We start from the raw sequence: 27,934 nt of genomic DNA on the forward strand, positions 1-27,934 counted from the left end.
ATACGTGGAATTCAGGCCTGGAGAGACACGCGCGTATGCAATCCTTAGGGCTGAGGATGGGAGATGAAGGGGGAATCCCGGTGCCAGTCGCCCTTGCGTGCTGACAGTCCTCTGAGTTGAATGCCCGCCATAAGACCTCGTGACGAAGAGGAGTCCCTCCGCACTCTTGCAGGCGGCCGGCCGGGGGAGGCGGTATCCCGTGTCTGAGTCAGGCCGTCACGTGTGAAGGCTCCCTGCTCGGCGCTGCGAGTGGTTGCAGTCAGGAAAGCGAGCGAGGGAGGGAGGGAGGGAGGCGTCCCCCGCGCCTGCCTATTGGATCCGCTTGGCCGATCCCGGAAGGAGGTCTTAGGCGAGGCAGCCACGTCCGCCGGTGGAACTCCCTCCCCCCAGGTGGGGCGGCAGGAGGTAGGTCGGTGGTTCCCCCCCCCCCGGGGTGCGCCCGCTGGTTTGGGATGGTTCGAGAAAACAAGAGAAGTCTACTGTAGCTTTCTTCCTGCAGAAAAGGTTTAGGAGCGTGAGATGCCCTTGGCGGCGGGATTCTGTTTCTCACACGCACGAAAAAAAAAGATATTACATCGAACTTATGGGGTGGTTTGGATGGGGTGGGGGTGGCCCCACAATTTGGCTCCTCGTGAGGGCCCTGAAACGGCATCCCCGGCCAAGCATTTGAGGGCCGAGGAGGAGCCAAGGCAGCTGAGATCCTTTGGGGTCCTACCCTGTATCGCGTCCCCTTTGATGTGGCTCCATGAAAGGTACATTAAAAGGAAATAAAAGGGAAGCGCCCTTGTGCGTAGGGGTTGGGTAACTGACTGGCAGCGAAGCTGTCTTCTATCTCTGAAAAGTCTTGCATTTGGGGCTTCTGGTTGTACAGCTTTCCCACTCCAGCGAGACAGCTGACATCGTGTAGGGCTTCATGCCTTCAGCACTTAGGAGACCAGAGTTCAGATCCCCACCCACTTAAGTGACCTTGGGCCAAATGGACTCTTAGTCTAAGCAACCTCATCTAAGGGTAAAAGCTTCAGGGAAGGATACCCAGAGTTTTGAAAGAAGGCTGGGATATACAGTAACTGTAATATATTGTCGCAACACCCCCCCCCCCAGTGACCCCTGTGTTTTGCCCCTCACCCAGGTTCACCTTTGGACATGACTTGTTCTTTACCCCTTTTTCGCTGCCACCAGAGGATATTGTCCTCACTATATCAATTATGAGTCTCATACTCTTGCTGCCAAATAAAATAAGGTTTATTTAAGCATTAATAAGTTAATCACAGAAGGAAAATAATGGATGTTCTATTATCATTCATTCAATAAAGGTGGATTACTTATCAGCTTGCTTATACTCATTTACTTTAATCAAGATCTCAATATTTTCTGACTGTCAATGTACTACAGTGGTGCCTCGCTTAGCAATTGCCTCGTTTAACGATGTATTCGCTTAGCGATGAGGTTTTAGGAGTGATCTTGCGCCCCGTTTAGCAATGTTTCCAATGGGGACCATGCCTCGCATAGTGATGACAGTTTGGGTCCCCCTGTTTCGCTTAGCGATGTCCGTTTTCGCTATTTTTAAAGTGTCTTAAAATGTTCAAAAACTGTTTTAAATGCTTGAAATCGTTAGTGCACCTGATAAAACCTTTGCAAACTTAATTTGGCTTTGTTCTGAGTCTTCGTTAATTTTTGGTGAATTCCCCCCCATTGGAATGCATTGACAGCTGTCAAACCTACAGTTCAATGCATTTCAATGGGGCGAGAAAAATTCACCAAAAATTAACGAAGACTCAGAACAAAGCCAAATTAAGTTTGCAAAGGTTTTACAAGGTGCACTAATGATTCCAAGCATTGTAAACAGTTTTTGAACATTTTAAGACACTTTAAAAATAGCGAAAATGGACCTGTCAAAACCATTGAAATGCATTGAAACCTATTCAGTGCATTCCAATGGGGGAACCACGTTTCGCTTAGCAATGTTTCCTATGGCGATTTTCACTTAAGGACGGTAATCCGTTCCCATTGGAACGGATTATCCAGTTTTCAAAGCATTCCTATGGGAAATGGTGTTTCGCTTAGCAATGTTTTCCCATAGCGATGTGTTTTTTTGGAACCAATTAACATCGCTAAGCGAGGCACCACTGTAATTTCTGTTAACTCTTTAATATTCTCTAACTAACGAACTGTCCAATATCTAGTCTAAACACTTCACAGTCTTCTCTATCTAAATGCTTCACCATCTTTTTCCTAACTGACTCTCTGTCACTCCCAGTTTTCTTGACTCTGCCCCTCCTGTCCTGTCATAGGCTCCTGCACTAGAGCTCTGAACTGTGAGATTAAATGTAAGAATCAAAGCAGAATTAGATTATTGGATTTTTAAAAAAATTTGGGGGGTTGGATTCTATACCCACCCTATGTACCACATCTCACCTTATTCTGCAGGATCTCTTCTTATCTGTGTAATGTCCTGGTGGGCCCTCGATTTACAAACTTAATCCGTTCCGGAAGCCTGTTCGTAACCTGAAAAGTTCGTAAATCGAAACCAATTTTCCCATAGGAATGCATTGAAAACCATTTAATCCGTTCTGGCTGTTTTTGGTTCTTAAGTCGAGGGGCAGTTTACAAGTCGATTCATTAGTTCCCATAGGAACTAATGCAGAGCTGCTTAATACCACTAGGGGCAGAATTTTTCTTTTTTCTTTTTCCCCCTTTTTTCCCTTTTTTTGGTTCGTAACTCAGTTCCGCGTTCGCAAGTAGGGTCTATAGTTTCCTATGAGATCGGGTTTGTAACCTGAAACGTTCACAACTGGGGCCATTCATAAGTCGAGGGCCCACTGTAGATAGGTTGTGTGTGTGTGGGGGGGGGAAGTCCCCTTTCCACTAGCTCCAGGTGAATGTGCTTAAATACTGACCTAGACCACTGAAATGTACTATGTGTTGATAGCATTCAAGTTAGGTTGGGGGTTAAAAATGTAACTTAAAGATAAATCCTGCAAAAATGAATATCTGTTTCAGGAGACCTGTGTTACTAAGATTGTATTTTTGCTTTGTTTTGTTTAAAGAGTTCGTTTATGGACATTGATAAAAATAACAGTTCAAAATAAGAAAATTTTAACAAAATACAATGGCATCATTGTATATGCAATATTATATGCAATACAACTGAAATACTATAATCCCTGCCCTACCCTACAGTAAAAGCACTTACCAAAATCACTTCAAGTAATCAATGTACAGTGGCACCCTGCATAGCGACAATAATCTGTGCAACGAAAAACGCTGCAAAGCGATTTCGTCGCTATGCGGAAATAAAAAGCCCATAGAATGCATTAAAACCCATTTAATAAGACATAAGACATAAGACATAAGAAATTTATTTGTCATTGCGCTCACAAGTGGGTGCAACGAAATGAGGTGCTCTTCCCCAAAGTAAAACTGGACAACACTACAAAAAAAGTTAATGTGTTCCTATGGGCAAAAAACTCACCTTTAAGCGAAAATCCTCCATACGGCGGCGATTTTCACTGCCAGGTAAGCGAGGAATCCTGGCAAAAACACAGCGGGCAGCCATTTTATTTACCCAGTGGCCATTTTGGAACCACCGATCAGCTTTTGGGAAATCATCGCTATGCAATGATCGGTATGCGAAACAGGATACCGATCATCGCAAAGCGATATTTTCCTATCTAAACCATCGCAATGCGATCGCAAAAATGATCGCAAAAATTCATCGCTATGCAGATTCGTCGTTAAACGAGGTGCCCGTTAAGCGAGGCACTACTGTACTTGGATATAGTTAAAGGTACAGTTAAGGGTGTGAACACAGAAGTGGGAATGCAGAGAATCTTGTAATCAACCATCCTACAATATTTGGGGCATAACCTAAAGATTTGATAAGTAGTTTGAGGTATTACAATTATTGATTTGTTCTGCTACATCTTGCCTAAACAAACAGTTCTTCTGAAAGTTCTAGTCTGAAATACTCTTTCTATGTAATTGAAATAATTGTTTCTCTTATAATGTTAGTTCTTGTTCTCTCTCCTCTATCCTTTTTATGCATTGTTGCCATTTGCAATATGTTTGCCTCTGGTATTAACAGTGGTAGTATTCCTGTTCTATTTCATTTCTTATAGAAATGGATGTTGAAACACTTGCCAAATATTCAAAACTGCATGCCAAACCTCCAGGCCTCTCCCTCCAGTATGGAACAGCTGGATTCCGTACCAAGGCAGAAAACCTTGATCACATCATGTTTCGCATGGGCCTATTGGCTGTGTTGAGGTCGAAGCAGAAAAAGGCCACCATTGGTGTTATGGTTACAGCCTCCCACAACCCTGAAGTAAGAGAAATGCCTGTTTTAGAGAAGGGAGAAAAGGGATGAGTTATAAATGAAGAGATTGACATTAAAACTCTGACATCAGTGGTACGCTTTTAGATTAATTGAATTGATGGGAATCCATTGGGTGAGTTAGATGAGCTCCCTAAATTGCTTGAGCTGTTGCTAAATTTGCCTTGTTTTGTGGGAGTGGGAATCTGGATGAGATCTAAGTTTAATTAAACTTGGTTTAAATTTAAAAAAAACCTGCTGTGGCTGGCCTTATTCTAATTGTTTGTATCTGAGTCTCAGTGTTCCTTATCTGTAAAACAGGAGTGCCAACAGACTGCTTTTGTCCATGCCTTTGTTAGAATAATGTGTTAGAATCCTTGTGGAGTCGTGTGTTGCCCAACGGATGGAGAAAATAATTTACTATACCTCTGGAATAACAATTTAGTGTTTGGCAGACTGTAACAGTCTAGGAAAAAAATAACAACCAGGCAAGTCCAAAAATAGACCTTACAAACCTGAAGTCTCTCTAGTCTGCTCTGAACATTTCCTTCCTATGCATGCAAGTCTTGTGCATTCCTTCTAAGAAGCAAGTCCAATATACGTTTGACAGGGCTTATTTGTAAAGAAGTGTGCATGGGCTTGCAGCTTTAAATACAGTTCTTCCCGATGGGTGGAGGCAGAGCATAATTTTCCCAATTTACAAAAAAGGTGATAAATCCATCCCCCAGAATTACCGCCTAATCAGCTTACTGGATATCAGCTCCAAGCTTTATACAGTACCTGCTTTCTTTCCCAGAAGCTGACTACACGGATGGAGGAAAATAACATCATTTACCAGGAACAAGCAGGCTTTAGAAAGGGACATAGCACAGTAGATCAAATCTACGTGCTACATCATCTTGTGTGCAAATATACCACCAGGCCATTCAAATGGCTGTTCACGGCTTTTATTGACTTCTCCTCTGCATTCGACACAATCACTAGAAACCGCCTGTGGGATAAGCTCACAGAGACCAACATTGATAAGAGACTCCTAACTCGAATTAGAACTATACTCCAACACAACGTTGAGGGTAAGGATTAGTACAGATGGAAGGCTGACAGAGGAAATTCACGCTAATAAAGGGGTAAAACAAGGATGTTTACTCGCACCCCTACTTTTTAACTTTTACATTAACAACATTGTAACAGCTTTAAACCATCCAGACCATTCCGCCCCCTCAATTGGGAACTATAAGGTTGCATGTCTCATATATGCTGATGACATTGTTCTATTATCCATGAACAAAAAGGGACTGAAACAAAGCCTAAATAAACTCCAAGAGTTCAGCCACCTAGAGCAACTAAAAATAAATTGCACAAAATCCAGAGTGATGATTTTTGGAAAGCATCCCCCCAAATTTAGCTGGACTATAGGCGGAAAAAAAAAATAGAATAAGTCCAGACCTTCAAATACCTGGGAGTACATTTTGATGAGAAAAACTGCTGGAAATCCCAGATACAGAGCATGAAAATATCAGTTCAGAAATCTAGCCATGCTCTGGTCAAATTTTTTCATTCTAAAGGTGGCATTTTGAAAAGTGTTTTCAGGGAGGGTCATCTCCCAAATGCTTTATGGAATTGAAATCTGGGATATGAATCAGAACAACCTACACCATCTTGAAGTAGGACAGAATAAATTCCTGAGACACATCCTCGCGGCACCCCAGGGGACTGCAGCAGCTTATCTTAGAACTGAGACAGGCATGGTATCCATCAAAGCCAGGGCAACTTTAGCCATACTCTCTTACTATAAGAGGGTTATGGATATGCCCGACTACCGACTACCCAAACGCTGTATGATAGAGCAGTGGAAGAGTGGCGGCTGGGCAACTTTAGTTCAAAACCTACTAAAACCTAAATCCCTCTCTACAGACATTTTCATCTTTTCTGGAGTTAAAAGAATGTTGAGAGATTGGCTCTATAAATTGGATAACAACCAGGACCTGGCCTTAATCCACTCTTCAGGTTTCTCACACTGGTACCATCTGTTGAAAACAAACCACTCAAGGGCGCAACACTTACAGACACTTACTTTTGCCCCCTTGAGAACTGCTTTCACAGAACTCCGCTTCCAAACCATGCCAGCCGCTGTCTTAGATGGTAGGTATATGGGTGTCCCTAAACATCTAAGGCTGTGCATCTGCGAAGCAGGTGAGATAGAGGATGTTCTCCATTATTTACTCTATTGTCAGTTATATCAGAACCCCCGAGAAAAGCTCCTGGGTAACACTTTGGCTGCTCTACAGGAGGAAAGCCCTCAGATAAAGGTGGTCAGGTTACTCTTGGACTGTGACCCTTATGTTACACATAGAACAGCGCTGTTCGCAAAGGCGGCCAGAAATATTCGAGCTAATTTTCTGAAAGCCATTGCAATCAATTGTGTGGGAGATTCCCAGATATGAAGGGTCTCTTATTATTTTACATGTCTTTGATTTTATCATGATTTTACTTGACCATTTTTTGTATTTTAAACAATTGCGACGGCTTTTATCATGTTTTTATCTGACCATTTCTGTATTCAATAATTGTGATGGCTTTTAGCTAATACAACAAACTTGATCTAGTAAATACATGTCTGAAGGATGCCCTGCCTTTCTTCTTGACTTGAGATTCCCTCCAGGCTTTGTGTTTACAAAGGGAAGGGCTCTTTCCTTTTACAGGAGACTTTGACAGAACTCCATCACCATTTGTGTTTCTGGAGTGGCTGTTAGAAGTCAATTTTTACCAGACTTGTCCTTAGGTTTTCAGAGAAACTTAAGTTTACTCCTTCACAATCACATCCAAATCATTTATAACAATATATTGCCTTCTCCCAAGGAAGACAATGGTGTGAAGTTGATCGATCCTTTGGGTGAAATGTTGGCACCTGCCTGGGAAGAGCATGCTACTTGTTTAGCCAATGCAGAAGAGAAGGAGTTGCTACCTATCCTGAATGCCATCTGCCAGAAGGAAGCAGTGGACCTTCAGAATGATGCATTCATTGTTATTGGCAGAGACACCAGGTGAGCAATAAGCCTGGCATGTACCTTGGGGGAGAAAAGGCCATAGGTCAGTTGCTTGTCCCTTTTAGCATCTGTAACTTATATATTTCTGTCAGCTCTGTGTGACACTAGCAGTGGCATCTTCACTGATTAAAGGCCTCTTTTGGCAATTTTGGGGTGCGTGCAATTTCATTGCATTGTGTACAAGTTGCTTTCATTCCAAAATTGTCAAAGTAAGCCTTTTAATCAGAGGCAGCTTGATTCGCATGGTGCATGTGGAGCTGTGCAACAGGATTTCAGCCAGTGACTCATGAGGTTGAAGGAAGGCTCAAAAGTAGTCATGTCCAGCCTCTTGTTAGAACAAGAAATCCCCTGTTGTTGCACCCAAAACCATTCACCCCAGGTCATTCAGTCTCTGCTTCAAAACCTCTAAGAAGGAGAGGTCATTAGATTCCGAGGTAGCCTGCTCCATTGCTGAATGCCATTAGGATGTTCTTCCTAATATTTAGTCTAAATCCCTTCTTCTTGCCATATATTTAAGATCTGGTTAAGAAGCCTTTCATTCATATAATTTATGGGTGGCCACCTCAGATGTGTCTAGTATCCAGTTACCCCTTGTGTTTTCTAACTCTTTGGCTGCTATTATTCATCCTTTCTAAGGCAGTAGATTTCAGCTGACTTGCAGGCTAAGGATTGTCAATATTCATATGCCAGTAATTCTCTGGGGGAAACTTTTTTGTTTGCATGGCATTTTATCAAAAGTAATCTTATTTCTTTGCTTTGTATCTAGGCCTAGCAGCAAGAAACTTTCACAGTCAGTAACTGATGGTGTGTCTGTCCTTGGAGGTCAATACCAGGGTATGCCTTTTACTCTCCTGATGGCAAGCTTACACAAAAATGGGTGAATTGCAACTCAGTTGGGGTTGGGCGGGCAGTTGAAGCTCAATAACAAAGTACTTGGTTTGCATGCAGAAGGTGCTAAATTCAATCCCCATCTTCTCCAGATAGAGCTGGGATAGGACCCTGTCTAGAAAACTTCCGCTGATTATTTCTCCTATAGCTGAGTATATGGCAGTTTAATACTCTGAAATATACTTCTGAAGTTGAATAGCATTAATACCTGACGATTACGATTCTCTCTTTTAAAAAAAACAACACCCTAGACTATGGCTTGGTAACGACACCACAGCTACACTACATGGTCTGCTGTCGAAACACCCATGGTGGCTATGGAACTGCGACAGTGGAAGGCTACTATCAAAAACTCTCCAAGGCTTTTGTGGAGCTTACAAAACAGGTGAAAGAACTGTTTTTCTTAAACAAAGCCTTTGCTTATGTTCTTTAGCGTACTTACCTAAAGGGTCTTAGGGAAGTGCTTCTCCACATTGGAAACTCCCATTAAGAACAGCACCTACTAGTTCTCTAACCCTGTGAAGTTACAGCACTGTGACCAAGCCACAGCATTGTTTTTGTTGCTGGACCTTGCCTGCTTTTAGGATATTCCTAGCAGTGAGCTTTTAGTCACAAAGGTGTTAAATGCAACTTGGTTTTGATCTGGCCAGATGTGGTGCTTTGCTGATTATTCATTGTTGGAAGCTCTCCTGGTTTTATAAAGAGAAGTAGTTTTGGAAGCCTTGTGGAAATCAGTGAATTTTGGCTTCAAATTAAACACAGTTGGGATCCAGCTTTTAGAATGGCAGCCATTGTGTGCTAGGTTCACAAAGTTGAAGATACAGAATGTTTCCTTCAGTGTAAGGAATAGAGACAGCAATAATAATATAATCTTCCCCTTGGCATGCACACAAGCAGCAGTCCTAAAACTGGCAGAAAATGAAAATCACAAGTATGCCATTGAATGCTTTGTGTTCCCCCCTTTTTGTGTTAGAAAGGCAAGGAAGGCATTTAAATAAAAACAACAACAACAATAACAACAAAACCCAAAAATGTTGCAATAAAATAGCATAAGGTTATTTATTTGTTACTGTAGTCAGGATTCTGTTGAAAAAAAATTGTGCACAGAATAATAATTGTGCAAGTGATTACTCCCTTTGACAGGGTGCCTGTCACCCAGCTGGTTGCAGAATGGATCCTAGGACCATTTGCATGATGGACACCTTGCTAAAATGAGAAAGCACATCTATGATCACTATTATGCCTCAGTATGTCTGACAGCATCTTAAAAAGCAGAGACATCACCTTGCCAACAAAAGTCCGAATAGTCAAAGCTATGTTTTTTCCTGTCGTGATGTATGGAAGTGAGAGCTGGACCATAAAGAAAGCAGACTGCCGAAGAATTGATGCCTTTGAATTCTGGTGCTGGAGGAGGCTCTTGAGAGTCCCCTGGACTGCAAGGAGATCAAACCTATCAATTCTAAAGGAAATCAAGGCTGAGTGCTCACTGGAAGGACAGATCCTGAAGCTGAGGCTCCAGTACTTTGGCCATCTCATGAGAAGAGAAGACTCCTTGGAAAAGACCTTGATGTTAGGAAAGTGTGACGGCAAGAGGAGAAGGGGACGACCGAGGATGAGATGGCTGGACAGTGTCTGCGAAGCAACCAACATGAATTTGACACAACTCCGGGAGGCAGTGGAAGATAGGAGGGCCTGGAGCGCTGGAGTCCATGGGGTCACGAAGAGTCAGACACGACTAAACGACGATGACGTGTCTTTTTCCAGGATACTTGCATGCCTAGTTAGAATATTTATATCACCCCTTTGTGCTTGAGGACAGCCTCCCAAGGCCCATAGACACAAGTGAATTTAGAACAGCAGATGGCTTTTAAAAGGCAGTGGTAACTTATGAAACCTTTAGGTGGGCATGGAGGAATAGTGGTGAAAACTATGTGTGCTATTGAGGAATATATGGGTGTTGGGTTGCTTTAATCATATTGCAATATGTAACTTTCAGTTTTCCTTTTTTTAAAAAAAATCCTGTTTGAGTCTTTTCTCCCCTTTTTAATTTTCTTTGCTCCTCTTTTTTTTTTTTTTTGGTTTAGTTCTTAGGCTTTGTGTTTCATATGACGAGGTGATGGTTTTTCAGAAACAAGCCTTTGCTTTGCTTCCTGGCAGGCCACAAGTCAGAGGGATGGCCACATATGTCTGAAGATAGACTGTGCAAATGGCATTGGGGCTCTGAAGCTCAAAGAAATGGAACGGTACCTTCTGGCAGGCCTTGCTGTGCGCCTAGAGAATGATGGAACGAAAGGGAAGCTCAATCACAATTGTGGGGCTGATTTTGTGAAAGTCCATCAGAAGCCTCCAGCGGGTATGCAGTTAGAAGCGCACATCTTTCTAAACCTTTGCTATTTTAAAAGAGGCATCTTTCTTAAAACAAATAGGTCCTATCACAATCTCCATGTGGCCACTGTTGGTTTCACTTAACTAAGAGCTCACGCTACATGCCCCTCAGCTGTCACCAGTTGATTTCATCAACAATACCTATTATTAATAATCGAGGTCCAGGGCAAGTGGTGCATATAAACCTGGTGACTTGTCTGTTAATCAGTTGGACATGCTGAGGTTGCACAACTGGCTGTGTGCCCAGTATGTGACAGACAAAATATGAATCCCACCTGTGTGATTGTCTTTCCACATGCAGTATTTCAAAAGAGGGCAATTTTATGTTTTTAGGACTTCAGTTGCCTATGTAGTTGGTTTTAGTAGTATAGCATAGTAGTATAAATTGGTGTAGCATTTAGTTTAGCATAAAGTGCTACACAACACTTCTGTTTTGTTTAAATATTCTTTTAAATGTCCCTTCCCAATTTTGCATGTTGGTACTGTTTCTAACTATATAACATCTGTGTTCAAGCTTCAAACGCCAATGCTTTTACTGTTGAACAAATTGTGTTTTGCCTGCCTGTTTGTTAGGCCTGGAAATGAAGCCCAATGAGCGATGCTGCTCGTTTGATGGTGACGCTGACCGAATAGTTTACTACTATACTGATGCTACTGGCCAGTTTCATCTTCTCGATGGAGATAAAATAGCAACTCTAATCAGCACTTTCCTTAAAGAGCTTCTGGACAAGGTAATGGAATCGCTTTGGTGATGAGGGCGTATCTTTTGTTTTGCTGCATGGCTAAAAGAGTCAGTCTTGCCTGGTTTACTGTGAGCTCACACCATGCACACATACTGGATATTCGTGCTGTAGAGAAGGAGTGATACAAATGGAAGGCTGTTGTGAGGTGAATTTATACAGAAACCTCTTGTGCAAACTTAGCAGTTGGAAGAGGTGGAAAGTGTGCCATGCAATTTGGGGCAGTATGGTACAGTGGTGCTTCCACTTACAACCATAATCCATTCCAGAAGATGGATGTAAGTCAAAATGGTCATATGTCAAAGCACCATTTCCCATAGGAAGGCATTGAAACCCCATTAATCCATTCTGGCCAAAGAAAAATTTCACACAAACAAAAAATTATTGCAAGACTAATTGGAAACGTGATTAATCCATTCTGGCCGAAGGGGTGGGGGAAGAGAAGCGATCAAGCGTGCAAGACCCATTGCAAATGCACGGAAAACAAACGGAGCAGATTGGAAATGCACAGAGAACAGAGGGACAAGGTTGGAAATGCACAGAAAACAAAGGAAAAAGCAAGGGAAGCATGCAGGACCCATCAGAAATGGGGGGGGGACCCAAAAAGCAACCAAACCCCCGAAGACCCACCGGAAATGTGGGGGGGGGAGAACCCAACAAACAAACAAACCCATCACAGCACAGAAACATAACCCCCCAGCCTAAAACCACACTGCAAAAACATAACAGTTTTTAAAAAGCAGGAGACAGCACCTTACCTCCCTGCAAACATACACACACGCTCACTCCAAAGCAGAAGCCAGGCAGTCCCAAGCTGCCTTTGATCGCACTCACTCTAACCATGGGGGCAAAAGAGCTACAAAGAAGCAGCCTCTTTTGCCATCTACAGTTAACAATTTGAATTTCCCACCTTTTTTCCCTGCCTTTTTCTGTTCGTAAGTGGAAGCTCCGGTCACAAGTAAAAGCAAAATTTTGCGGCTGGAGCTGGTCATAAGTCGAATTGGTCATAAGTAGGGACATTCATAAGTGGAGGCACCACTGTTTATCTAACCTGGAACTTTTTTTTTACTGGTTTGGTGTTTTTATTCTGAACGGGGGCCTAAAAGATGACTCTGTATAATCAAACAACTTGAGCACTGTAGTCTTTTTAAAAGAGACTGTCCTGCTTGCCTCATTTAACAGTAGCTCTTCAGATGGCCATTTTTGTCTCCCTCTCCCAGGGACCTTAGCAACAATTGAAAAAATGTCATTTTCATTTAAAACAAGGTATTTACTCCCTTTGCACCTTATTTACAAGTAGAATGTTGCTCCTGGAAGCATCCTGTGCCAGCAAGCTCCCTTGCAGTAGGGATAGTCATCACTCTTAAAGTCATTAAAGAGCCATTTGAAAATGGCAATTGCCCTTCGGTAAGTTAGCCAACTAGAAACGACTTCAAGCTTTGTGAAGTGCTTGAGGTGTCAGCTGTAGACCATGAGAACCTGAAATTGATGTCAATAGTTTTGTTCTTGTTTCATGAATACAATTCTTTGTTTTGTTTTCAGTTGTATGTAAGGTGTGAAAGCTCAAGTGAAGAATACGTTCTATCTGTGTGTGAATTGTTGGAGTGATCAAAATCCTGGAGCTTAGCATAGTAAATTGCACTAGAGTAGGCCCAAAGAATCAGTGGAGATTTGTGAGCCAGTTCCACTGTAGGTTCCCTTGATTTAAAATGGGCTTACTCTACCTGGATCTTACTTTTACATAGCAAGTCACAATTTGAGTAAGGAATCAGTGGTAGAGTTGACTCACCAAATCCCCATTGATTCAGTGGACCTACTGTAGTATGATTTACTATTCTAAGTAACAAGATTTTGGCCAGTGTCTTTGTGAGCTTGAAAATATGAGCATCAAAACCAGAGCTTTTTATTTCATACAGGTTTTTTTCATAACATTTGTCAGATTCTGAAAACCATTTCCCTCTGTTTCTTCAGGCTGGCCAAACCTTAACATTTGCAGTAATACAAACAGCCTATGCCAATGGGAGCTCTACGTCTTATTTGAAAGAAACAATGAAGGTAACTTAATTGTCACGTGCTACCATCTTGCTTGCTTTCATGTCTTGAATTTAATGGAAAGCAACCCAAGCTTTACCATAAGAACTGCTACAGATGGGGCACAGTGGGGAGGGAAGCTTGTCCACAGCAAAAGTAAATTGTTGGGAACCAAGAATTGTGTTCAGTGGCCCAGCTAGAGTGGGGAGAAGCTGGTGTTTAGACTGTATGGATATTAGAGTTGTTAAAGGACTAACCTTGTGTACTTCTGGTCTAATGGGTATTCTTATGGGCTGCTGTGCTGAAACCACATGGGTTGGCCTGCGTTGTCCAGCTCAGGTTGGTTTCTGAATGGTGTGCTACGGATCTTACGGTACTCAGGCTACCCTCTCTTTCTGTCCTAGGTGCCCGTCCACTGTGCCAAAACAGGGGTGAAGCATTTGCATCACAAGGCCCAGGAATTTGACATTGGGGTTTATTTTGAAGCCAATGGTCATGGCACAGTAGGTATTTGTTTTTCAATGCTTCCTAACTACACTTCATCAGATTCTGGATAGGTGTACAGTGGGGTCTTGACTTGAGAACTTAATCCGTATTGGAAGGCGGTTCTCAAGTCAAAAAGTCTGTAAGTCAAGTCTCCATTGACCTACAGTGCATTGAAAACCGATTAATCCCGTAACAGGCTGTTTTTGTTCCATTTTGGTTTTTTTCTGGTCTGTAAGTCAAATCTCAGTCTGCAAGTCAAACCTAAATTTTGCGGCCAGAGAAGTCTGTAACTCAAAAAGTCTGTAAGTCAAGCCGTCTGTAAGTCAAGGGTCCACTGTATAACGGTGTGAGTAAATACATACATACAATGCTTGGGCTTGTTCTCTGTCTCCTTTTTGCTGAGCACTTCCTTCCCAAAGTCACAGTCCTAGAGTAAAGCAAACGGAGCAAAATTTGTTTTGGCCTGCATCCTGCATTACAGTCTTCCTTCCCTGAGACATAGTCCTACTCACTTCCTCATTGCAGCCTGCTACCCTATGCTCACGCTGGTTCTGGATGGTTTGCAGCTGTCCAGGCCTATATATATTTTCTTTGAAGATAAACGATGCACTAAAGGTAGGAGGCAAAATCCCCCCCCCCCCCCAGTCCAGGTACCTCTGACCAACTTGTGGCATCCTGTCCTTTATACGTTACCTTTTCTGTGCCCCAGACACATGGTGACAGTTTTTGTTGATCCTTTCTGTTCTTGTTTCTTGAACTTCTGTGACAAGGCAGAAAACCTCCTTCCATGTATTCAAGTTCATCCTGCGCCACCTCAGAAGCATTCATTCAGTTATCCTGCAATAACATTTGTTGGCCTCTAATTTTATTTGCTAATTTACAGGATTATAGATCAGATGCAAAATGAGCTCTACAGATTAAAGGATTATTCTGTAACTGGGGATAAGTGAGTGTGGGGCCAGTGGTTTTTGCTTCCCGGGTGGGGTGGGTTGACATTCAAAATTCCACAAAATATATCTTCTCGGCCATTTAGCTAAGGCCAAAGGTAACATTCTGTTAAAAAACAATGCCCATGAAAAGTTCTGAGCTAACATTGAGTAGACATGTTCTAGAGGGGCGGGGTAAAAATCAAATAAATAAATAAATAAAATAAATTGACCCCCAGGAACATCAGCCCTACCACCACAGAAGGCAGTGAGGGATGGGGGAAATGGTGGTTCATCTGTTCCAAATCCCTGCGCTAGAGGAAGATTAGGCCCTTATATATGAACTCCCCAGAGATATGTGACCACCAGCTGGTAGGGAAGGAAAACATGATTCTGATCTTGGGAGAGGAAGGGCCCTTTGCTTCTCATGGAGTGTGGATGAAATTTAGTATGTCTTCTTGTGTGTTTTCCCACACACAATTTGATGTCATGACAATCTGTTGCCCTGTTTTGGCCTTAAAAAAGTAAAAGTTGGACTGAGTTTTATGTTTTCGGAGAGCTCTCTTGTCTCAAACTTCAGTGATACGTCTTGGAGGGAAGGAGGGACCCATCTCTGAAGCATCTCCATTTTGAATAAGAGAGAGGCAATAATAATGCTGGCCATGTTGTGCTTCTTTCAATCAGCATGTATGCTTTTTCTTCCAGGTATTGTTTAGTAAAGCAGCAGAGGATAAAATAAGACACCAGGCAAAAGAAGAAAAAGACAACCTAAAAAGGGAAGCTGCAAAAATGCTTGAAAACACAATTGACTTGATAAATCAGGTAGGAGTGTCAATATAAAACTTAAGTTTACATTTAAATATGCTCAAAGACGTTATAGAGTCTCTGTGTTGAGTGGAACACAGTACATAGAGCTGGAGGGCTGTGTCCAGATTGTGTCATGTGGAGAAGAACCAACAAGGACATTTTGCCCCTGTCAGCCTCCCTCAATAGGTCATCTAGCAAGGCAATCGATGCTGTTTCTGTACCATGATGCAGCCTGAAGCCCGACTGAAATGGATCCAGGGCATTGGTTTCATCCAAAAGGGCCTGAAGCTGATCGGCCACCACCCTCTCTACTGCCTTGCTACATCTCAGCTCGATCTACTGTTTTCAAATAGGGGGTTAGGTCCCAGCAGACGGCCTCCCCTTTAGATTTAAAGAATGCTGCAAATGGGTTGGATGAGATGCTAAGGGGAGGCCAATCATTATGACCAATTCCAGATAGATTGTGTACTATATGGAAGATTTCCACCTGCTGATTGGAAGCTTTGCTTATCTGGACAACGAAGTAAGCTTTCCTGGCAGCCTTCACTTTGGCAAGGTAAAGGTTAGACGCGATCCTAGCCGCGTTCAGGTTATTTTCCATTGGGTACCACCTGCAAATGCTCTCCAACCTTCTCGTTCCGCTTCATAGCAGCTGATGGTTGAACCAAGGCACTGGTCGAGCTCTACACCGGGGTGGGCATTTAGGAGCAATCGTGTCCACAGCCATGGTGGTGGTGGTGAACCAGCCATCAACCAGAGCCTCGACAGTAGTGCCAGCCAGATCAATTGGAGTCCCTTTCATGGAATCCTGGAATCCTATAGGATCCAGTAGCCTACAAGGGCAGATCATTAAAATCGGTCCCTGCTCCCTGCAGGGAGGGAGGGTCACTGTGAGGCTGCCTTTTATTAGGTTTTGGTCCAACCATGACAAGGGGACTGACGCAAGGTTAGTTACCATTGGGCCACACTCACTCAGCTCAGTGGAGAACACCAAGTCTAGAATGTGACTGCGCATGTGGGTGGGACCATTAACATGTTGGGACACGTCCAAGGAAGCCATTGTTTCCAAGAACTCAAGAGCCAGTCCGGAAATCTCCGCCTCCACATGGATGTTGAAATCACCCAAAACCAATAGCCTCGGGGATCCCAACAGAGTCATGGAGACGTCCACCAGCTCCAGTAAGGAAATGGCTGGATTGCGGAGAGCACGGTATACCATCAAGATCCCAATACCATCCCTGGCCCCAATTGACATGTGAAGACCCGGCGTTGCCATAGCAGAGAGCCTAACAACCTCAAGAGTACCATCCCTGCCCCCCCCACGCGCACGCACGCACGCACGCACGCACGCACGCACGCACGCACGCACACACACACACACACACACACACACACACACACACACACACACACACACACACACACACACACACACACCCCTCTCTCTCTCCAATCTACCCCGGTGTTGTACAGCATAACCGAGAGGACAGGCAAGAGACTCTTACTGCTCATCCAAGTTTCAGTTATGCAGGCCAGATTTGCATCCTCCTCCAGAATAATATCTTGGATGAGCTGGGACTTATTTGATACAGATCTGGCATTCAACAACACCAGGTTCAGAGTGGAGGGGCAACTGAGCCGGCTACCTCTAACCTGACAGGTTGTCACAGAGCCAGAACAGTGGACAGCCTTCAAACATCTGTCCACTGTTCTTCTGGAATGAGTGGCAACTGTACCAATGCCGTATCTCCCTCTGCCTGTAATCACCTGAATATTTAGATGCCCCCCACTGGGGGTGCCAGCCTTCCACTCCAGTCCAAAAGAAAAAGAAAACAGGAAGAAGAAACAAACTGAATAACTAAGCAATATTACAAATAAACAATACAATATAAAAATAATCAAAATTAATCAAAAAAACCCAATAAGCAATAAAACAAATTAATATAACAGGAGAAAAAGAAGATAAAATTAAAAAAATAGAACAATAAAATAAAAAGAGGCTTATAACATCTTTTGGAATCAACAAGAAATGGAGAGCCATCCTGTGATTCACCAAATTAAGACAATTTTAGGGTTGACTGAATTCCTTCTGTTGCCAAAACCTGAGAGGCTGAGGAGTTATTACTCTTATTCCATATATATTGTGGTTGGTGATGTTGTGGAGGAATCCTGCACATGCTTAAGATTGTTATCATATATCAACAAGTCCTGGTGTTACAGTAGACTCAGCCCTGCATGTTGGTTGACTCTATGTGTAGGAAGTGGGAGTGCGGTGTGTTGTGTCAGTGTAAAGTGCTTTGGGCTCAGTCTTAAAAAGGTTTGCATCCAGTGACTTTCTATTCCTGCTCAAGCCCACTCACCTGCCCGCCCAGCACAGTTCTGCTTGGGGCTCTCTCCTCTTCCAGAGCCACGTGCATAGACCTGGCAGTCGAAGTGAGCCTAGGCTGCGGACTGAAACTCAGCCTCTTGGAAGTGGGTTCTGGGAGGAATAGCTGCGAGACACAAACCAAGCAACTGTGTTGTGACAGAGTTTACATCATCTGAATGGCTACTCCTGACTGACTCAGCCTTCTGTTATGCAGAAAATTTGGATTACAATGAACTGACGGGTGTCCTTATTTTTGACACAAGCTATGACTCTGGCTAAAGTTGAAAACAGCTGGAGTCTCCAACTTAATGCTATAGTTAATTAACAGTGGAAGCAAAAGCTTCTAGACTCCTTGTATTCATGGTGGAAGAGGAGGAGGGGCACCATCCCTGAAGTTCACAATGTTTCATTTTTATCCAATAAACCAGAGAGTATCGTGGCATGCAAACTGGCTTATGGGCTGCCTGTGCAAAATTAAAACCCTGGCTGAAGGGTCAGTGATTGAACCTTTTCAACCATGAATTGTTAACCTGGCTCATTTTGGCAGTCTTAATTATCCACCTGTTATTGAACTTGTCTCTGTGGCACTGCCTCTCCTCCCTCTTTCTGTCCTTCCTAGACAGTTGGCGATGCCATCTCAGACATGCTTGTGATTGAAGCCATCTTAGCTTTGAAGAACCTTACGGTACCCCAGTGGGATGCGATGTACACGGATCTTCCAAACCGGCAACTTAAAGTTAAGGTTAGTGAGAAAGCAGGCAAAAGTGGCTGCAGCGTCTCTTCCTTTCTACAAATGGGAGCTGTGCTAATTTAAATTAAAAACAAAACGTAGTTGAGGCAGGGCCTGAAATGCATTAGCTTGTGCCAGCTAGAGTAGAGATTGTGAATCAAAGTAACATGCCCAAGTGGTGCCTTAGCTAAATACTCACTGATTCAGTGGGTCTGCTCTAATTGGGACGACTTTTTAGATTTGGGCCAAGCATACATTTCTTCCCTCCTTGCTTGTTATGCAACAATTGAGATGCTAGGAGGTGTGCATTCTCTGTTGCCAGGATGTGGTCAGAATACATATTGGATTGAGGCACCTCATGTCTTGTGCTCTCTTGCTCCACAGCCAAGGTTTCTCCCTTTCCCCACCCTCTGGACATGACCTATGGCCACATCCATATAAATATGGGCATACTGTCCAAAATAAGAGCAATACCCAGAAACAAAAAAATGTGCAGGGATAACACTATCCTAACAGAGGTCATGGCTTGGAATAACTCCCACTTAGTGGCTGATTGAAAATGTATATTATTGCCTGTCAAGGAAAATTAGAGGCCTGAGCAGAATGGAGTGTATTAATGAGAATCCATAATGATCAGGTGTGTTAAAACTGAGTCAGGATGACTCAGCAGTGCTGATGCAACTCAGGGATGATGCAATGTGTGATCTGATTGGTCCTGTATATGTATATATGTGTGAATTGTACAGTCAGTTGTATCTTCTTCCTGCTTGAAGATCACTTCTACACATTATGCTGCCAGAATGCTGTAAATACTGCTGTAAATACACGTTGCTGAAGGAAATGCTGCTGGACTGTGTGAGAGTTATTTCTGGACTGCCTGGACTGCAAATTACTCTGCTAAAACTGTGATTTGCGTTAAGAAACGCTGACATTGCCCTTGTTACATGTCTTAACAGCATGTTCCTTGCTGGTCAGGGATAAAGATAGGGCTTGTATCTTTATCTTTCTGCTCAACATCTTTGCAAAAACAGCAGCAGGAAGAGATAAGGTATATATTTTTAGGAGACAGAGTTAGATTAGAGTTTTGACAGGTCAGATTGTATGGTTCCTTTTTATTGGCCTTTGTAGGTTGCTGATAGGCGAGTCATCAACACCACAGATGCTGAAAGGCGAGCAGTGACACCCCCAGGGCTGCAGGAGAAAATTGATGAGCTTACCAAGCAGTTTAGATTGGCTCGTGCTTTCGTTCGCCCATCTGGAACCGAAGATGTTGTTCGAGTGTATGCAGAAGCAGACACACAGGTCAGAACTGGATTTGGAGAGCCATGTGATTGCATTTGGAGTCCATATAGTGGACTCACTGCCAGCTTTTAAGGCTGATTTATCATCCTGCTACATGGTTACTCAATTTTGAGAGGCAAGGATGTGGCAAGCAATAGCTTGTTCACAGACCAACCATGTGAAGAATGGCTGTGCTCCCGTCCTATACCCCTTGTCAATTGGCTTTCCTTCTCAAACTCCTTGTTTTGGGGAGGGAGACCGTGAGATAACCCTCTCTGTGCAGAATTCTCTCTTTGGGCTTTCTGAGGAATTTGGGGCTTAGAAAGATGGCTGGAGTTAAAAGAAGAGGTGTGCGTGAGGGACTTTGCCCAGCTTGGGAACAGTTTTGGCTGAGCACCAAAAGGGGGCGGGGAATGAGAAGAGTGAGGGGCTGAGGAAGAGAGCATTTGCTATTTTGACATCTAAGCTGGAAATATGAACATCTCCTGGAGGCTGCTAATATATTAAGATTGTGGCAGGCATGTGGTGGTGGTGGTAGGGTTAACCCTTTCCTCCCTGCTGCAGTCCTGAAAATCAGTTCATTTGAAACTTCTGTTTGCCTGGGGAGGAAATCCTTCTTAGGTGGAAATATTTAGATCTGCTCTCTTGCGGCTGGAAAATGTAAACTATATACAGCTCCTTAAAAAATTAAGTAGCACGTACTTTGAAATACCCACTGCAGCATGTGTCACCCTGTGACATCCTTGTAAGTTTCATACTTTATTTCAGCCACCATGATTAAATGTTGCCTATTTCAATCAATGCTTTTATCTCCAGAAAAATGCAGATAAACTTGCCCACCAAGTCAGCTTGGCTGTCCACCAGTTAGCTGGAGGAGTTGGAGAATAACCCAAGGCCGTAGCCTGAAGACGCCATATGATTCAAGCCGAACCATAGACCATCCCCTCGTTGCCTTTTTTTTATTGATTCTTCACTTTTAGCTTGTTGAAACTTTTAGACAAAACTTAAATCAACTTTGAATTATTAAAAAAGCTTATTTGAAGGTTACTGCTTTCTGTAATTTGTAGAATTGTATGGAGTCACTTTTGTATTAAAATGTTAGTATATTTCAGATTAAAGTGTGTGAGACCTAATTATCGTAGCTTTAAAGAGGTTAATACAGTGTGGTGGAAAACCAGTCTTCGCACCAAAGCAAGAAGAGGCTATTAATCCCCTTTTTCTTGTTTCCATAACAGACATGATATGTTGTAATGGTATTTCACAGAGCCTTGCTTTTTTTCTTGCATTATGGCCAACAGAGGTGGTGTGAATAGTGGAGCTGTTACGGCAAATGTTAAACTTTCAACTTGTTTATTAACTCCTGTCAGATTTCTAGTCAGAACCATACTGTTTTAAGAGCAGCTCCAGATGTCACAGCATGTAAGAATAAGGGGGAAATGTTTTCTTATAAACCTTGAACGATACATACGTGTGAAAGCTAGTGTCATGCACATAAGATGTGCACTTCATCAGTTATCAATTCTTACTGAGGCATCTGCTTGAAAACAGGCACATGGAAAAAGTTCATACTGCTTAGCCACTGTATTTAAAAAATGGTTCCCTGCAAAACACAGCTTAGGCATCCAGACAGAAAAACAGACACAACTAAAAAAAATGTGCAATGTGTATTGCAGTTTTTTTTAAAGAGACAGACATCCAAGATGACAAAAACCAAAAATGTACCATAAATATTAGGCACCATAGTCAATATGAGCCAGTGATATTTAAACTTGATTCAGGCCACATCCAGAACTTATTTACAGGTATTTAAATTAAATACATACTGAAGTATACATTACATACAAAGTATGAAAAAGGAAACTATACAGTCTGGAGGGATGGAGTGGTTTCATTTGAAGTCAACAGGATGTAAGGTAAACATCTTGCCATTTATGCCTCATGTCTTTATGACCCCTTCCAGAAAGTCTTTTTCTACCATCTCTTCAATTTTTTGCCTTGCTTTTGTGGCAAATGTTTTTTGGTTCTCCATTTTCATGTCCTTGTTGGGGAAGGAGTTTGGGTAAAGCATGGGGCTTCCTGAATGGCCAAGGCTCCTGCTGGTGACTTTGCTGTTAAAGACCTGGCTCAAGACGTTGAAGAAAGGCAGAAGCTGCTCAATAGTGCGGACGGCGCAGATGGTCAGGAGCAAGTGGCCAGGTTCCCAGTTTAAGGTTTTCCCTGAGCTGTCTTCCTCTGGGTTTTTCTGTAAGTTACAACAACAGTGAGAGCGTGTTATGCTATATTATGCCAGCAGAGATCATCAATATGCAACAGAACAGTTTCTAAAGCAGCCTTCAGAATTGCAGCCACTAGCACCTGTTAAACACAATGAGACAATATGCAGTTAAACTTTATTTTGCACCACAGTGTGGTGGTATCTTTGTTTTTAGTTGTCAGTATATTTGATCACTTCCTGAATGCCGTTTGTCCGATGGAAATTGTCAGAGCTGAAATCCATTCTTCTGGAGAACACTGTTTTTCCTGGCAAACTACAGTGGGCTCTCGACTTACGAACGGCCCTAGTTGCGAACGTTTCGGGTTACGAACCTGATCTCATAGCAAGTAGCAGACCCTACTTGCGAACGCAGATTGAATTACGAACCCAAAAGGCAGGGAGAAAGGGCGGGAAATTCAAATTTCCTGCCCTTCCTCCCTGCCTTTGGAGCTTTCAAAAGGTTTCCTCCGACATTGGAGGAAGCCCTTTGAAACCTCCGAAGCCAAAAAGGAGGCAGCCCTGGCAGCACTGGGTGAAAGGAGGGAGCCGATTTCTCCCCGGCCGCCCGGCTTGCTTTTCCAAACAGATGGATTAATTGGTTTTCAATGCATTCCTATGGGAAATGCTGGCTCGATTTACAAACTTTCCGATTTACGATCTGACTTCCGGAATGGATTAAGTTCGTAAATCGAGGGTTGACTGTATATATGGTGCCTCGCAAGACGATTTTAATTCATTCTGCAAAAATTGTCTTGTGAAAAACTCGTCTGGGAACCTCGCAAGACAAATGAAATTCATTCATCTTCCGAAGCATCGGTCTCGGGGGGGGGGGGGGGAAGTCTTATGAAGCATGGTCATAGAAAAAACCATCTTGTGAAGCACCATAGGGATTGCGAAAACCAATCATCTTGTGGGTTTTTCGTCATGCAAGGCACCACTGTAGCTTGTTTTGTGATGAGGACTTCCATTAGGGAGGAGAAAAGAATGGTATAAAAATGAGGTGTTGCAATCCTACCATCAAAGCACCTGAACTTCTGTGTCCATGCCCTTTCCATCTGGACAGTTCTGGTTGCATAACTTTGAACGAAACCTTATCCTGCTGATCCAGCAGGGAAACATGCATACAAAGAAATCATTAAGAGTTTATTTTCCAGAGCCAAAAACATTGAAAAATTGGGAAAGTCGCTACATTAACAGATTCAGGTTGTCTTGACAGCTGGATCCAACCCTTCCACCCACTCCACAAAAATGGTTGGCAAAAATATTTATTTAACCAAGCCAAAAGTTGCAGATTTTATGGAAGCAGCACATTTTGCTAACTAAGCATTTGATAGAATTTCTACTAGAAATATAGCAAAGGTTATATGTGGTAAATTACGAAGTGTGGAAAGAGGTAGAATAATTTGATGTACCTTTGCTTTTTTCCGTAGCAGTTTTGCTAATCGCACCACATACGGTTTGAATTCCCTCTGGTGCGTGCCTTGTCTCCGCACTTCCAACCCCGAATCATCTGAAGCTTCTGGAATGAAGGCCCACCGATACCTAGGAAAGAACAGCAGGGCAAGCTTACCACCCCAAAAGAACACTTAGTCTGAGATTAGCAGATGGAAGCTCCCAGAATGGAGAATGCTGGGACTTGGAATTATTATTTTTTAAAACCCAGCCAAGTGGCATATCCCTAGCTATCACGATTATGGAAGCATCACCTAGATAAAGTAGATTGATTGTCTCAATCTTTGGCCATTTCCTGATGTGCTCTTGCCAAATTTGAGCCAACAACAGATGACATGAAACATCTCTCTTGTGAGGGGCAGGGACTCTCCAGGCAATATTTTTTGTGTTGCAACAACAACAAAAGGCCACATAAAGAACACTCTTCTCAAACTCAACCAAGACATGTTCCCTAAGCATCACTTTTGGCAGGATTATTTTTCTCACAATGTTGGATTTCAGCTGGACCACATTTACTTACATCTGGAACTGAGGAAGATGTTCAGAGGGTAGCGCCAAGGCTAAATCCAGAAATTTACAAGCTGACAAATAAAAATTTAACCATCTCTGGCTGTTGTAGGATGTGGAGAATCCATTGCCTCCTGTATATGTGGTTTCCAGGCCAGCAACAGATGGACCTGACGTCCTAAAATTGAAATGCAATGAATTCACGGGTTATTCTGTGCAGGTCACGTATAACTTAGATAAGGTAGAAACGCATTAGCTTTAAGTTGATATTATATTTTTAAGACCATTAAAATAAACAAGCAGATTTAGGAAGTGCTGATTTGTTACTCTATATTACTGCATATGTGCAATTTCTCCAGGTAATTTAGTTTCCAAAGTATTCCCAGGTTTGTATAGCTCTGTGGCAAACTGACCAAAACTCTGATAGAAAAAAGAGATTCCAAGACATCCCAAAAGGCCCACAGCTGCCTTTGGGACTTTGGTGGTTTAACAGGCAGGGCATCCAGCGCTTACCAAGGCCGCGGCCCTGGAGCCTGCTAGCCGTATTGCTTTTTGCCAATTGCTGCCTGTTCATTGGTACCCTCTGATCAACTGAGCTTCTCCCCTGGCCCTCTTTCTTGAGAAGGTGGTGTAGACTGAGCCCAGAGAAAGACCCAGCAACTGGACAGCAGCAACAGTGGTGAAACTGGAAGAGGGAGGCACCCTGAGGTCAGCAGACCAGGGAGGCCCTTGAACTCTGAGACCAGGACTGTGGAACAAGTTAACATATAGAGACATAAAAGTGGAACAGTTGCGGAGGTGTAGCCCACACTCGCATACTGTATATGTTTTAAGACAAGCGCCTATTCAACCTTATGGAGCACATGCAGAAAAAGTGGCAGCATACCAAAACCTAAACCCAAACATTGCATTTGTCTGCCAGTATATATATAGGGAAGCAGTAAACATAAACTGAGTGGTAGGTGTGGCTGACACAAGCCACTGATCAATGTTCTCAATCTCTGACTCCTACTGAGGCTCCTAGGAGTCTGATTGGAAAGTTCTGACAGTTTAAAGATCCTGGCAAGCAGAAAACATTTTTTTCTTCATGGACATCATCACCTGCACAACAGCATCACTCTATTGGCCAGACTTGCAACACCTTCTAGAACTGACACCAAAGAAAGATGTTCTTCTCATTATAGGGGATTGGAAGGCTAAAGTAGGGAGTCAAGAAATAAAAGGAACAACAGGTACGTTTGGCCTTGGAGTTCAAAATGAAGCAGGGCAAAGGCTAATAGAGTTTTGTCAAGAGAACAAGCTGGTCATCACAAACACTCTTTTCCAACAACACAAGAGGCGATTCTACACATGGACACCATCAAATGGGCAATACCGAAAGCAGATTATGTTCTCTGCAGCCAAAAATGGAGAAGCTCTATACAGTCAGCACAAACAAGACCTGGAGCTGATTGTGGGTCTGATCATCAGTTTCTTATAGTAAAACTCAAGCTTAAACTGAAGACAGTAGGAAAAACCACTGGGGAAATCAGGTATAATCTAAACCAAATCCCTTATGAATACACAGTGGAAGTGAGGAACAGATTTAAGGAACTATTTTTAATTTAATTTATTTATTTATTTGATTTATATCCCGCCTATTTGATCTTGCGACCACTCTAGAACTAGATTTGGTGGACAGAGTGCCTGAAGAACTATGGATGGAGGCCCATAACATTGTACAGGAGGCAGCAACAAAAACCATCCTAAAGAAAAGGAAATGCAAGAAAGCAAAGTGGCTGTCTAACGAGGCCTTAGAAATAGCAGAGAAGAGAAGGGAAACAAAATGCAAGGGAGATAGGGAAAGTTACAAAAAATGGAATGCAAACTTCCAAAGAATAACAAGGAGAGATAAGAGGGTCTTCTGAAATGAACAGTGCAAAGAAATAGAGGAAAAGAATAGAAAGGAGAAAACCAGAGACCTGTCCAAGAAAATTGGAGATATTAAAGGAATCTTTTGTGCAAAGATGGACATGATAAAGGACAAAAATGAGAGGGACCTAACAGGAGCAGAAGACATCAAGAAGAGGTGGCAAGAATACAAAGAGGAATTATACCAGAAAGATCTGGATGTCCCGGACAACCCAAATAATGTGGCTGCTGACCTTGAGCCAGACATCCTAGCGAGTGAAATCAAGGGGGCCTTAGAAACAATGGCTAACAACAAGGCCAGTGAAGGTGATGGCATTCCAGTTGAATTATTTACAACCTTAAAAGATGATGCTGTTAAGGTGCTACACTCAATATGTCAGGAAGTTTGGAAAACTCAGCAGTGGCCAGAGGATTGGAAAAGATCAGTCTACATCCTAATCCCAAAGAAGGGCAGTGCCAAATAATGCTCCAACTGCTGTAAAATTGCACTCATTTCACATGCTAGCAAGGTTATGCTCAAAATCCTACAAGGTAGGCTTCAGCAGTATGTGGACCGAGAACTCCCAGAAGTAAAAGCTGGATTTTAAAGTGGCAGAGGAACTAGAGACCAAATTGCTAACATGTGCTGGATTATGGAGAAAGCCAGAGAGCTCCAGAAAAAAATCTACTTCTGCTTCATTGACTACACAAAAGCCTTTGACTGTATGGACCACAGCAAACCATGGCAAGTCCTTAAAGAAATGGGAGTGCCTGACCACCTTATCTATCTCCTGAGAAATCTATATGTAGGACAGGAAGCAACATTTAGAACTGGATATGGAAACACTGATTGGTTCAAAATTGGGAAAGGAGTATGACAAGGCTGTATATTGTCTCCCTGCTTATTTAACTTACATGCAGAATACATCATGCAAAAGCCTGGACTGGAGGAATCCCAAACCGGAATTAAGATTGCCGGAAGAAATATCACCAACATCAGATATGTAGATGATAGCACTCTGATGGCAGAAAGTGAGGAGGAATTAAAGAACCTCTTAATGAGGATGAAAGAGGAGAGTGAAAAAAATGGTCTGAAGCTCAATGTCAAAAAACCCCTAAGATCATGGCCACCTCATGGCAGATAGAAGGGGAAGATATGGAGGCAGTGACAGATTTGACTTTCTTGGGCTCTATGATCACTGGAGATGGGGACAGCAGCCACGAAATTAAAAGATGCCTGCTTCTTGGGAGGCAAGTGATGACAAACCTAGACAGCATCTTAAAAAGCAGAGACATCACCTTGCCAACAAAGTCCCACATAGTCAAAGCTATGGTTTTTCCAGTAGCGATGTATGGAAGTGAGAGCTGGACCATAAAGAAGGCTGACCATTGAAGAACTGATGCTTTTGAATTGTGGTGCTGGAGGAGACTCTTGAGAGTCCCCTGGACTGCAAGGAGAACAAATCTATCCATTCTGAAGGAAATCAACCTTGAATGCTCACTGGAAGGACAGATCCTGAAGCTGAGGCTACAATACTTTGGCCATCTCATGAGAAGAGAAGACTCCCTGGAAAAGACCCTGATGTTTGGAAAGAGTGAAGGCAAGAGGAGAAGGGGACGACAGAGGATGAGATGGTTGGACAGTGTCATTGAAGCAACCAACATGAATTTGACACAACTACGGGAGGCAGTGGAAGACAGGAGGGCCTGGTGTGCTCTGGTCCATGACGTCACGAAGAGTCAGACACAACCTAATGACTAAACAACAACATTGGGCAGACCTCCTCCTTAACAAAAGCTTGGAAGAACACGGGCCAAACAGAACATCTG

The 27,934-nt window shown here is 42.9% G+C and overlaps 2 protein-coding genes across 8 annotated transcripts in view; one reads left to right on the forward strand and one right to left on the reverse strand.

Annotated features, from left to right (window-relative positions):
- The first annotated feature begins 263 nt into the window (after positions 1–263).
- Positions 264–21,119, forward strand: PGM3 (phosphoglucomutase 3). 2 transcript variants are annotated; one of them, XM_020795161.3, is made up of 13 exons: positions 264–405; positions 4,119–4,324; positions 7,172–7,356; positions 8,126–8,193; positions 8,499–8,632; positions 10,405–10,600; positions 11,206–11,363; positions 13,344–13,427; positions 13,808–13,906; positions 15,521–15,637; positions 18,610–18,732; positions 19,849–20,022; positions 20,818–21,119. In XM_020795161.3, the coding sequence occupies exons 2-13, from the start codon at positions 4,121–4,123 to the stop codon at positions 20,887–20,889; spliced, it is 1,614 nt and encodes a 537-aa protein (XP_020650820.3). In that variant the 5' UTR covers positions 264–405; positions 4,119–4,120; the 3' UTR covers positions 20,890–21,119. The 2 variants fall into 2 exon arrangements, with proteins under 2 accessions (XP_020650820.3, XP_078236666.1); XM_078380540.1 differs by lacking the exon at positions 264–405 and adding an exon at positions 662–752.
- Positions 21,120–21,646: 527 nt separating this feature from the next.
- DOP1A (DOP1 leucine zipper like protein A) overlaps positions 21,647–27,934 on the reverse strand; it is an 84,152-nt gene continuing 77,864 nt past the window's right edge. For all 6 annotated transcript variants that reach the window (XM_072999171.2, XM_072999172.2, XM_072999163.2 and 3 more), the window contains 3 exons: positions 24,228–24,392; positions 23,668–23,797; positions 21,647–22,243 (listed from right to left, as the gene is read on the reverse strand). In XM_072999171.2, the coding sequence (XP_072855272.2) occupies positions 21,938–22,243; positions 23,668–23,797; positions 24,228–24,392 (601 nt within the window). In that variant the 3' untranslated portion in view covers positions 21,647–21,937. The remainder of the gene's footprint in view (positions 22,244–23,667; positions 23,798–24,227; positions 24,393–27,934) is intronic.

Source organism: Pogona vitticeps, chromosome 1 (genome assembly GCF_051106095.1).
Source record: "Pogona vitticeps strain Pit_001003342236 chromosome 1, PviZW2.1, whole genome shotgun sequence".
Lineage (NCBI taxonomy): Eukaryota > Metazoa > Chordata > Lepidosauria > Squamata > Agamidae > Pogona > Pogona vitticeps.